At 31.2% G+C, this 12,510-nt stretch overlaps 1 protein-coding gene and 1 long non-coding RNA gene across 2 annotated transcripts; both read right to left on the bottom strand.

Moving 5' to 3' along the window:
- Positions 1-4,961: 4,961 nt before the first annotated feature.
- Positions 4,962-5,534, bottom strand: LOC143621777 (uncharacterized). The gene is made up of 3 exons (XR_013151596.1): positions 5,411-5,534; positions 5,078-5,217; positions 4,962-4,985 (listed from the first exon to the last, which is right to left on the bottom strand). It is a non-coding gene; the product is annotated as an uncharacterized LOC143621777 (long non-coding RNA).
- A 215-nt stretch (positions 5,535-5,749) lies between these two features.
- LOC143621776 (peptidyl-prolyl cis-trans isomerase FKBP43-like) lies at positions 5,750-12,388 on the bottom strand. The gene is made up of 5 exons (XM_077093098.1): positions 12,320-12,388; positions 12,170-12,234; positions 6,397-6,629; positions 6,162-6,301; positions 5,750-6,082 (listed from the first exon to the last, which is right to left on the bottom strand). The coding sequence occupies exons 1-5, from the start codon at positions 12,330-12,332 to the stop codon at positions 5,751-5,753; spliced, it is 783 nt and encodes a 260-aa protein (XP_076949213.1). The 5' UTR covers positions 12,333-12,388; the 3' UTR covers position 5,750.
- Positions 12,389-12,510: the final 122 nt, after the last annotated feature.

Raw genomic sequence — 12,510 nt, 5'->3', positions numbered from 1 at the left:
GCAAAATATTTGATGATGCAATCGATGAACTTCTTAAACATAATGAGAACAAAGCCGCATCACATATGCATGCACCAAAGCAAGCATGCATCCACCGCCTTTCACAAAGCAACATAGAAACCTGCAAAATACACACACATTTGTATCATCATTCTAGTTTCTGGTTGTATTTATGTGGATGCTTAAAAAGACATTTCCAAGTGTCCAATACAGCCATCTATCTCAAAGCCAATTACACACTCATACACAAGATAAAACTTCTTTACAAGAGGATTTGGGTCACTACTTTATGTCTTGCGCATTCATTTTAGTCATCAAACTTACATAAATAAAGTGAAAAATACATGTACCTAAAGAAAAGGAAAACAATCTATCCACTAACCATTACTATTAAACTAACCCATGTTCTAATCAAACATCCAAAACATGTAATTAAATATAACCTGGCACCCGATCAAGATTATTCCCAACAGGGTGGGTGGAGGGGGTCTATTTTTGCATCTGAATTTGAATATATCCATGACACATAACAGAAAAGTAACATACATCAACGTCATAGTTGAAGGAAATTTAGTTAGCTAAATCACGAGTATTAACTTCAAATCACACAAAACAAAATATATATATATATAGGAAAGTTAACGTACAAATGAAATTAGCGTGCTAATTGTGAGAATCAAATAGATTAATTAAATATACAAGTAGAGTAATTATGTAATTACTCTATGATGTAATTACATAATTACTATATTTATATATATAATTACTCTACTTGATTCTCACAATTAGCACATTATTATACCATATATATACACACACACATACATATACATACATATCATTTTACATAGTTTTCAACAGCAAGCTACCCCGTATGAAAACAATTACGTACTGTTTTTCATGCACTGAGCATTCATACATACATACGTTATTATACCATATATATACACACATACATACATACATATATATCATTTTAAATAGTTTTAAACAGCAAGCTACCCCGTATGAAAACAATTACGTACTATTTTTCATGCACTGAGCAAGATTTGCAAATTTACCAAATATAACTGCAAATACAGTTGTTGATATACCAAATCAAAACGATTATATCTCACTGAATTAGTAAGGGAACAATCATGTGTTTCCCTATAATATTATTATCAATCAACATAAAATAAAAACATTTTTCTCTTAAATCTACTATGTTAGAAACTCAGTTACTCGAATTATGAATATTAACTTCTAATCATCCTACCCAAAAACTGACAAAATAAATTTCTTTTCCAAAAGTCGTTTTTACCCTGTATGAAAACAATTACAGTGTTTTATGTAAGAATGCGATTTTTAAAAGCGTTAACTTGTGAAACATAATAGCTAATTTTGCAAATTTACCACATACAAAACCGATTAGATCATGTTAAATAGACTAAGAGTGCAAACTCAAATCTTTTTAGTATGTTAAACCAAGTTTAGGCAACATAATCAAATTTGGGGATAAAACATTTGATCCGTAAATTGGAATTGGTAAGAAGTTAAATTGAATTTGTAACAACTAAACATGATTTTGTAACCCTAAATTTCAAAGAAAACATGGACAGTATATTTTAATTAATAAATATGCGAAAGATAAATTAACAACCAATGAAGAAACATTCAAACAAAGAAGTCATACACCCAAGGCGGAACGTATACCTGCCGTTGAAAATAGAGTTGCAGATGGAGTCGCCGCAGTAATGGAAAACAACAATGAAGGCAAAGAAAAATCAAGATTATGTATATATAATGGAGGTAGCCCGCCTCTATGCTAAACCCTAAAGCCCAATGGGCTATATATTGGGTTATAATGCATTTAATCTAACTCACGAGATTGAAAATAGAAATGACTAAAAGTGTAGATACAAGTGAGTGAGATAGGTAAGAATATAAAGGCTTGCGTAATAAACACGAGAAAATGTGCCCATGTATAGGGTCGTGTTAGGCTTTTTTGAATATAGAACTTTTTTGAAAACAAATTATAATAGCGGTAAAAATTCGGTTATCAAATGAACAAATGAGATACTATACCAAGACTATATGATAGTTACATGTTAAACCCATGTATAGGGTCATGTTAGACCTCATAAATGGCTCGGCCACCATCTAGGGCAGGGTCTCGACAAGGGCATGGTTTTTTTTAAACAAAAAGGTTATATCTAATACATGTACAATATTTTTTTAACTATTATTAATTAATTAGGCTGAAAATGGTTGATAAAAAACACCAATAAGAGTCTAAAAATCTAAGTTCATTAAACATTTAACAATCTAATGGTTTCAGCCTAGGAATGAATCACCAGCCTAGTAATGAAATCACCAACGGACAATCAATTTTTGCGGAAAAAAAAATATATAATGTTCATGTATTAGTATCCATCATGGTCACTTAAAATCTTGGAGACGACCATGCCCATATATATAAGCACTCGCATTGGCGGATCTTTCTTTAGGCCAAAGTGGGTCGTGACCCCACCATGTTTTTCTCTCGATAGTGTATTTTTTCTGAAAAAATAAAGAATATATAAACATGTATTTAGTCTGGCTAGCCAAGTTATTTGAGTCCGGTCATCCATATTATTTGAGTCCGAGATAGCCTTGATTTTTTTTAAATAAACTTGGTTTAAAGCCGAAGAACAAGAAATCATTTACGAAATAAACGTAAAGATAAAGAAAGACTAAGAAATAAAACTACATAAGAACAAGCTCAAGCCCAAATAAACTTTAACCAAAAATAAATAAACATTAAGCTCAAAATCCAACCCTACCATCTGGTTGATGTTCGAACGTAACAACAAATGGAGTTTCCATTTTGCGTCGGCCACTATGAGACTTAGTGACTTGTGAAGTTCGGCACTAAATTCAAAACAGAAGCTAAGAAGCAAGCATGTGAATTGGTGGAATCGTATCGATTAATATGGCATTGTCACTGTCTACTTAGGCCTGAGGTTCGGAATTGACTTGTGCGGAAGTGAAATCGATAAATCGAAATACTCAATGGAAGCAAGTAGAGACCAGATTCGGCAATTTGTATTTCACCATTTTGTATTTCTTTCAATTTGGTGGGTTAGGGTTTGGAATTATTGTTTGACCCAACCCGACCCGAACCGGATTGCTGACTCGAAATTTAGATATAGAAAACAATATTGGGTCTTGTGACTTTCGGCCCATCCATACTAGATGTTCAAGATCCGCCATTACCACTAGTGAAGACATTCTTGTTATTTGATTTGGGTGATATTTCATTCATTTTTTTGTTTCTACTTATTTCCTCAAGCATGATTATGCTCATATATGTTCTAAGATTAAACGCATGCTAAAAGATGTACATCACTACTTAGTTACATTATGAACTTAAATATAAATGGAGTTAAAAAATATGCAATATATTTCCTACTTATACAATTTAGTGGTATAAATAAAAATTAAATGACAACACGTGTGGTATGCATGATACATGTTCGTGTTATATTTGTTTAACTAACTTTAGAGAATGTGTGATGCATAGAATGCATAAAAGAAATACAATTAAACTATATAAATTAAATGATTAAATTAAAACAAAAAACCTGAATTTTATCAAATTAAATGGTTTTATAAGTTCAAAATATATTTTCTAATGGAATAGTCATACGAATACATTGTGATTCTCACACAATTTCTTCGTAATCACGAAAAAGATGCACCTAGTGGCTTTATAAGTTGTAATTACATTTTTATAATAGAATAACGAATTTTAACAAAATATGATAACATGTTTCATTATTAAATGACATAACATATAGATGCACCTAGTGATCTTATAAGTTGTAATTCTATTTTTTAATGAAATAACGAATTTAACAAAAGCTGATAAGATGTTTCATTATTAATGACATAAAGGAAAAAAAAAGAACATAGATATATATATGTGTGTGTGTGTGTGTGTTTAAGTTCAAGAGAGAAGTGATCTTAGTGCAAGAAATGCAAGAAATAAATCCAACCAATCATAATTTATCTTTTTCATTTCTATTTAAATTTGAAATCGAAGAGATAAAGATTTATAAATGATTAAGCATAACTATAATAGGTTTAAATAACCACCACATAAATTTCCCCTCAATTTTTATAAAACTAAAAAACCTAGTATTTTTCTCCCAAATTAGTATTTAAATTTCCCTACATAGAGCATCATACATAACCAATAGATCATCAACGAATATATATAAAACTATAATATACCCACAGATATATACAAGACCTACACATATTTACAACACCTAAACAACCATTATATACCCATATAGTGGGCATATACACAACTGTAATATATACAAGCACATGGACATATATAATTATAATAAACACAAACATCACAATGTATACGCTAACAAACAAATCACCTACACAACCAATATTTAACACAAAATGAGATAAAACTAATTTATTAACATATATCCGTTCACATAATTTAAAACAAATCACCTCCATGGATCTATCCATCCTCTCTTTATGATTTCTTTTTTAGTAAATGAATTTAGGAAACTACACAAAACTACATTTTTTAATACAATAAGAGACTAATTAAAAAAAGAATTATACTAGAGCAAAACCTAATAAAAAAAAACTTTAAACTAAACCTTTAAAACAGGATTGTACCAAACACATATCCATCCCAACGATCCATCAAAATCCTTTTTTTTTTGTTAGAAATCCAATTTAAAGAAGTCAAAATTGTAAATGAGTATATTAATTAGTGTAGGTTTATATGAAACAAAAGAAAATTCACCAGAATTAGTATAACATAAAAACCTTAATATATTTTGTCCCCAAATCAATAATTCAATCAACGAATGTTACGAATTAAATTAAATCATCAAAATAAGTAAAATTTATCTAAAACAAATCACAAACCTTCACAACAGCGGCTTCCATTAGCTCACGGATGATTGGAATCCACACCAGAACTCCTGCATGTATAAAAAGATGATATTATCGAAAACTAATCAATCATCAATACTTAAAATGTTCATTATCGAAAATGAAATCTTGATCATCATACTTGTTAACTGCAAGTTGATCATCATCTTGTTTATTTCCAGCAAGCAGATTGCTGTCTGTACCGTCAACATTTTCTTCAGTACGCCCTTTTCTTTCTTCTTAGGTTTTGATTTCTTTTCAGCAGAAGTTAACACCTCGCCCCTGCTTAATGATTAAAAATATAAAATGCTCAAAGCATATATATGTACTTAATCAAGATATGTACTTTTAACACATGTTATTTTAACACTGCCCCCTCATTTTAAAGCATAGATGTCATATATGCTTCAAGATTGTTGCATATATAAACGCATAACAAAAAAACGAAAAAAAATACTATTCTAACAAAACTTACATATCATTAGGCTTTTCATCATCTTTATCAGCCAGCGCATCGTTAGCATTTTCCTGTTTAGGGGACTCTTGCTTTTTCTTATTTCTTTTTGACCTTCTTTCTGGCATCACTTTTGACGGCACAGATGAATCTCCTTTCCTGCTGCAAAATAGAATTATTAATTATAAAGATATTGGAATTGGATACAGTTATTTTTTATTTAAAAACATATGAGCTTAATTCTTGACTTTCCAAGCATAAATGTATATAATAAGTGATTCCACGTGATACTTATAATCAAGTCTAAAAGCGCAATGTTAAGCTTGAAATTGAACTTTTTAATGGATAAGAAGTTAAGAACTCACCCTTCTGTTTTTTTGTCTGCAAGAACATGAACCTTGTCTTTTGAGTCAAGAACTTCGGAGTCTCCAGCATCCGACTTGGACTTATCATCATTATTTTTTGTCTTCTTTTCCACTTCAGCAAGTGTTTCTTTACTATTCTTTTCTCCCAATGATTCTGACTTCTTGTTCTTGCATATGGATGAAATTAAACAATCATCTTCATCGTCGCTCACAGGTATACTCATTTCATCATCAGATTCAATTGCCTGATACCTCTTTTTGAGTCTTTTACGACGACCATTCTCATTTCTGTTCTTAATAAAATCCCCCTCATCATCGTCCTCATCATCTGATTATTAAATAAAAATGATTTTTAGGTTCAAAAAAATTTTTTAACCCTTTCTCAAAGCATAAAAACGTTAGATTACCTCTGTCACTTGAAACAGGAGAAGGTGTAAGAGGCTCGGGTTCATCATCATTGATAAAACTATCTTCATATTCATCTTCATCACTACCACGATTTGATTCATGTGACTCAGAATTTGCGATATCCTCTCCAAATGACTCTCTTTGTCATCATTGTAAAGGAAAAATAAAAGTGTGTGTGTATATATACTAACAAATGCATGAAAAACAAGAGAAAGAATGATAAAAGAAGGATACGAATCATCTTGCATATGTGAATGTTGGTTAGGACCAACATAATAACCAGTAAGATATACACCACGTGGACCAATAACAGAAAACATCACATCTTCAGCTTCATCAAATTCCAAATCTAACTGCAATGATTCCGTCTTATTAGGCAGCAGTGCACATAGAAGAACAGGGCGCTTATCCCCTACATTGCACTGCACCAAACTCTTCAGTGTTGCAGTTCCAATAGCCAAAGTTGCCTAAAGCATATAGAGAATAAAAGCAGAATTAAAATGTAAAACACAAGACATACAAAGCTAAAAATTAACAAAACATGTTAAGTTTTTATTATAAAAATTAACATACTAAATATCTATAAAAGTTCGTTAAAAGAGAATAAAGAGTTACGTTCATAACCTAGGTGAAACTACTTTTCACAAATGTGTGACATCATAAACTTGTCCACCATCTTTTGATATGATCAACCCTCTTTTTTACATTTTTATAATAATAGGCTCTTTGTTTTCCTTTAAAAAAGGTTTTACAAATAGATTTAATGACAACAAAAATGTGTAAAGGGTTAATTCCAGCAAAATGAAGCATACCTTCACGATTTCACCATGTAACCTATTGTATGCAACACACTTCCATTTTTATCATTTAATGTAACATACTTGATATCCACGCATTTGTATGTAATTACATAACATAAAGTGGTAAAAAAAAGATGAAATAATCATGAAAATGTAAATACATTGCATTAAGTGGTAAAAATAGAACTGAAAGTGTGGCAGATGCACCGATATAGAGGCGAAAAAATGTTGCACTTCAGAGTAATTAACCAACTGTTTCATATAGGGGTGTGCAAAGTGTATAACCCGACCCAACTGAAGACCGACCCGGCCTGAACCCGAGGACCAATCCAACTGAAATTACAAGACCGAAGCATGAACCGATGGGAATGATCGGGTATCGGTCTTCAAACAATTGGTCTATCGGTGCTTTGCACATATGACCGAAACCGACAAAAAACCTTCAATAATTTCAATCAGTTATGTATGAATCAAGGCAAGGATCCTTGGAGAGGACTCAATTGCAAGTATCAATTCATTACCAGGGTCTTCAGCAGTTACGGTTACCTTCATGCAAGATTATAATTTTTTTTAAATTTAAAGTATATGTTGAATGTTCTCCCAGATTCTTCTTTTATAACTGATTATAACAATATGATTTCTCAATTTGGGTGCTTAATTGATCAATATTGGCTTAATCTATTGTTTAGTTCACTACACCCTCCGACTGTTTGATGAAATGTCTCAATGAACATCAATTATTAGGTTTTAGTTGGTTTTCAATGAACCCGACCCGAAGTCAAAATTGTAAATGAGTATATTAATTAGTGTAGGTTTATATGAAACAAAAGAAAATTCACCAGAATTAGTATAACATAAAAACCTTAATATATTTTGTCCCCAAATCAATAATTCAAACAACGAATGTTACGAATTAAATTAAATCATCAAAATAAATAAAATTTATCTAAAACAAATCACTAACCTTCACAACAGCGGCTTCCTACACCTCTGAATTCGAAAAAAAAAAAAAACCCTGGTCAATCAAGAAACACCCACTTTATAAAAAAAAATTGATGATTAATCTTAACTACTTAATGAAGAATGCATGAATCGACAACCAATTTGTGAAGATTGTGTTGTTGTGTGTTAATTAAGATAATTTGGGTAACTGAATAGATGAAAGCACGAACAATTAAATTCTCATTGACAAATCTGGTGCTTCCATGTTTGTTATAAGAAATAAATTACAGGACTGCCCTTTTTTATTAAATGACAATAAAAACATGTACAAATATTTAAAAAACTGCCACAATCAATATAAGCCATGGATCAATCTTAATCAATGGTTAAAAATCATTTCTTACACTTCTCGCAATAAATTGACTTCTCTCTTGAACCATCCTACATATATATATATATATATGGGGTGGGTTATAATAAAAAGAAATAGTTTCCTAGGAAGAGTAAGAATCAATCTATGTCATTGGATTTATGATCTAATGGTTGAAATTGGTAGTTTTTAAACCATCAAATAGTTTCCTAGGATTAAGGATTTATGCTAAAATAGTTTCTTAACTCTAAATTTTGTGTTATTCCTACTCTTCCTACAAAACTATGTATTTTTATTTTAACTCTTTTTATATACATATATATATATATATATATATAACAAAACTTTTAAAAGTTATCTCGTTGCTCCCAACTTTTTCTTAAACCACCTTATTGCTTTATTTGTAAATGAAGGATTCTCATGCATTTGACCCGAATTCACGGAGATGAGTCTCATCAAACCCAGATAACCCTTAAACAGGTTATAACATGTCATTAAATTAAATTAAAAATTAATCTCACCAAAGATTTTATATGAAAATTCCTATAAAATAGGGATATACTAAAATTAATATCCTATTTTAAAAAAAAAAATACTTATAATCAAGAAACAATTTTACAGTAAAAAAAATAAACGGGTCATGGGTCTCACCAAACCGAGATAGATTTTAAAACTGGTTATGACATCTCATTTATATGTGAAACTCTTTCATCATCATATCATAACTACATTATTAACTTCCTTACAATAAATAAAATTAAAATCCAAAAAAATATATAAATATTATAAACAATAATGTAAAACAACCTCGTAATACGGGTAGGGATGTCAATCATGTCGGGTTGGTGGGTTAACGAGTTGATGGGTTTTGGGTTGGTGGGTTAGCGTTTTGAGATTCTTCAACCCTAACCCAACCCATATTTTTATTTGTGTTGGGTCGTGTAGACCCATTTAAATTTGTGTCGTGTTCAGGTTGTGTTTCGGGTCAACCCATTTTACATTCATATACGAATATGAGTAATATCTATTGACTTAGAATTATATTAAACAATTTATTACTTTTGTTTATATCATAATTACATTATTAAATTCCTTACAATAAATAAAATTAAAATCCAAAAAAATATATAAATATTATAAACAACAATGTAAAGCAACCTCGTAATACGGGTAGGGATGTCAATCGTGTCCGGTTGATGGGTTAACGAGTTGATGGGTTTCGGGTTGGTGGGTTATTGTGTTGAGATTCTTCAACCCTAACCCAACCCATATTTTTATTTGTGTTGGGTCATGTCGACCAATTTAAATGTATGTCGTGTTCGGGTTGTGTTTCGGGTCAACCCATTTTACATTCACATATGAATATGAGTAATATCTATTGACTTAGTATTAAATTAAATAATTTATTACTTTTATTCATATAAAACTTGTTAATAATTTATGATAAATCTAATTGTTTTTGTGTATTTATTTCTCATTCTAAGTTAACATATTTGGTTAGCAATAAGAACAAACGAATGAAATAACCAGAGAATATACAGTTAGAACTACACTATGAAATTAATAGAAATAAAAAGTAGTGTAAAAAGAAATTAGTTTTACTTTTAAAAGTTAATTGATATATGAAAATTTTAAAATCTAAGTTTAACTTTAAAATTTAGAACATCTTATCTAAAAAATAAAAATATTAGCTTCTCTAAAATTGTTAAAAGGGTTCAACAAGTCAACCCACTTTTTAACACGGGGTTGACCTATTTAAGAAAACGGGTCGTGTCAGTCGACCCAAAACCTGTATTATTTCGTGTCGAGTTTGTGTTGGGTTTCGGTTCGTGTCAGGACTTGACACCCCTAAATACGGGGGATAAAAGCTAGTATATAATTAGCATGAATGAATTGCAGTTTCGAAAAAGATAGAATAAAACTCCATGGATCTATAAAGGTTGAATAAATATGCTTGCCCCTGATGCTGCTATGTTTCTGAAAAGAGTTCAACTGGTCATGCACAGTAACTCATCGACACTAGAGAACATAACTTTGTTTTCAATAGAATCGGTTTTTTCATTCAAAACGAGTGCAGCGCACCTTGTTGCCCACGTACCTGTCTTTTTATTGTAATTTGATACTTTTATTATACTTCTTCCGTCCAATTAAAAGTGTCATGTTTTGAATGATTACATTTTTTGCTTACCAAATGACAACAATATCCTTGAAAATTGGGTCCATCAATATTGTTTATTAGTATTAGAGTGAACTGCGGTTTTCGTCCCTGTGATTTGTCCAAATCTGCGGTTTTAGTCCAATAGTTTCAAATTTACGATTTCCGTCCCTATGGTTTCATTTCACTTGCAATTTAAAGTATATGTTGAATGTTCTCCCAGATTCTTCTTTTATAACTGATTGTAACAATATGATTTCTCAATTTGGGTGCTTAATTGATCAATATTGGCTTAATCTATTGTTTAATTCACTACACCCTCCGACTGTTTGATTAAATGTCTCAATGAACATCAATTATTAGGTTTTAGTTGGTTTTCAATGAACCCGACCCGAAACCGATTGGGCATGATATTAAAGACCGAATTTATAAGTTAATAAATAGGGTCGGTCCGATTAGGGTTTTTTCGGGCCGGGCCTAAATGTGCACACCCCTATTTCATAATAATATACCATCAGTCATACGCTTACTTCTTATAACCTTTCAACATACTCTTTGTTCACTCTTAAAAGTTAGAACAAAATATTGGCATTTCACAGTCCAAAAAACAGAGAACCATACAAATATATATTACACTGCAGCATCTACACACAGTTAAAAAAAAAAAAAAAAAAAAAAAAAAAAAAAAAAAAAACTTGATATATATTTCCGAATTGATATCCTGAGAATTGAGCAATTTATGCAACCCTAATCACATATGGATGATATTTTATAAATATTAACATAAAATATTTTTACCAATAACCCTTCTTTTATCCTTTACAGAAATAATTCAACCTAAACTAGGGATGCAAACAAGCCGAGCCCGAGCTCGGCTCGTTTTGACTTATCACTTACGAGAACTCAATCTCAGCTTGTTTCAAGACCTTTTTTTAAACCTCGCGGCACATGAGTTCTTTTTTCATGCTCGAGCTCTCAAGTCCTGGATCGATGATCAAACACGATATAAACAAATAACTCTTGTTTATTAATCAGAAAATATAACTCTAAAAACTGATTACAATATCTCAAACCCTAACTCAGTTTGACTCTTGATGAACCCTAACTCGGTTACACCAACCTCACCCTAGATGAACCCTAACTCGGTTACACCAACCTCACCCTAGATGAACCCTAACTCGGTTACATCTCGTGTGTATCTAGATGAACCCTAACTCAGTTACATCTCGTGTGTGCCTCTTGGATAAACCCTAACTCGGTTGCATCTCACACCACACAATCTATAATGTCTAACCATGACATGTTTATCTAGGACTAACCTAACTTGTTAGTCAAGACATTACCTATTATAATTACAATAGAATTAGGAAACATACTATAATTATGAAACATAACCAACTATGACCGACTTGTCATTATTGATCCCTCAAGTTCACCGACTTGTGACTTAGAGTCTGAAATTACTTCCAACAAGCTCGGCTCGGTTATTAAATATCAATTCAACTATATATGTTTTTAGTTATCTTTATTAATTTAAGAAAAGCCTTAAACGAGCCTAAGCTCGGTTAAGCAGTGTGAAATTAATACATACAAGTCCAAAACATATAACAATTAAAACTACACAAGGCTCGATGAGCCTAAAAGAGCTTCCATACAAGGCTCGGGCTCAATAACTAAACGGGTTTACCCATGGTATTGTATACAAATCAAATACAACGATATTATTATTATTAATATTACCTGAGAAATCCTAAGGCGTCCGGCATTGGAATGCGTGTACGGCTTTCCAGGTTTCACTTCGATTCCTGATTTAATTAAAAACCCACTCAAAATCGTTAAAATTGATATATGAATTCAATTATAGAAATTGAAATTGAAGTGATAACTAACCCCAGAAAGCCATGGCGATTGGAATGCTTAGGGTTTAAAAGCTCAGCCCGGAAAGATAGAGGCTTCAAACTCTGTTTTGTTTTTTTTGGGCATATATTTTCCCTCCTAACATCTTAATTACATGTTTCCTCAAAACTAAAAAAATAATTACATATTTTCTCTTTCTAACACATAAAAAAGGAAAATATGTA

Source organism: Bidens hawaiensis, unplaced genomic scaffold (assembly GCF_021521415.1).
Source record: "Bidens hawaiensis isolate Kalapana, Puna unplaced genomic scaffold, B.hawaiensis_p1.1 tig00002935_1, whole genome shotgun sequence".
In the NCBI taxonomy this organism is placed as follows: domain Eukaryota; kingdom Viridiplantae; phylum Streptophyta; class Magnoliopsida; order Asterales; family Asteraceae; genus Bidens; species Bidens hawaiensis.
Note: the sequence above shows the minus strand (reverse complement) of the source record. Positions and strands in the feature narration are given on the sequence as shown.

Bases quoted from the DNA above. Each gene is read 5' to 3' on its own strand.
- LOC143621776 (XM_077093098.1), bottom strand. The intron at 6,630-12,169 runs GTAATATTAATA...TATATGCTTTAG, and splicing joins GACGCCTTAGGATTTCTCAG to GCAACTTTGGCTATTGGAAC. The intron at 6,302-6,396 runs GTATCCTTCTTT...ATGATGACAAAG, and splicing joins TCACATATGCAAGATGATTC to AGAGTCATTTGGAGAGGATA.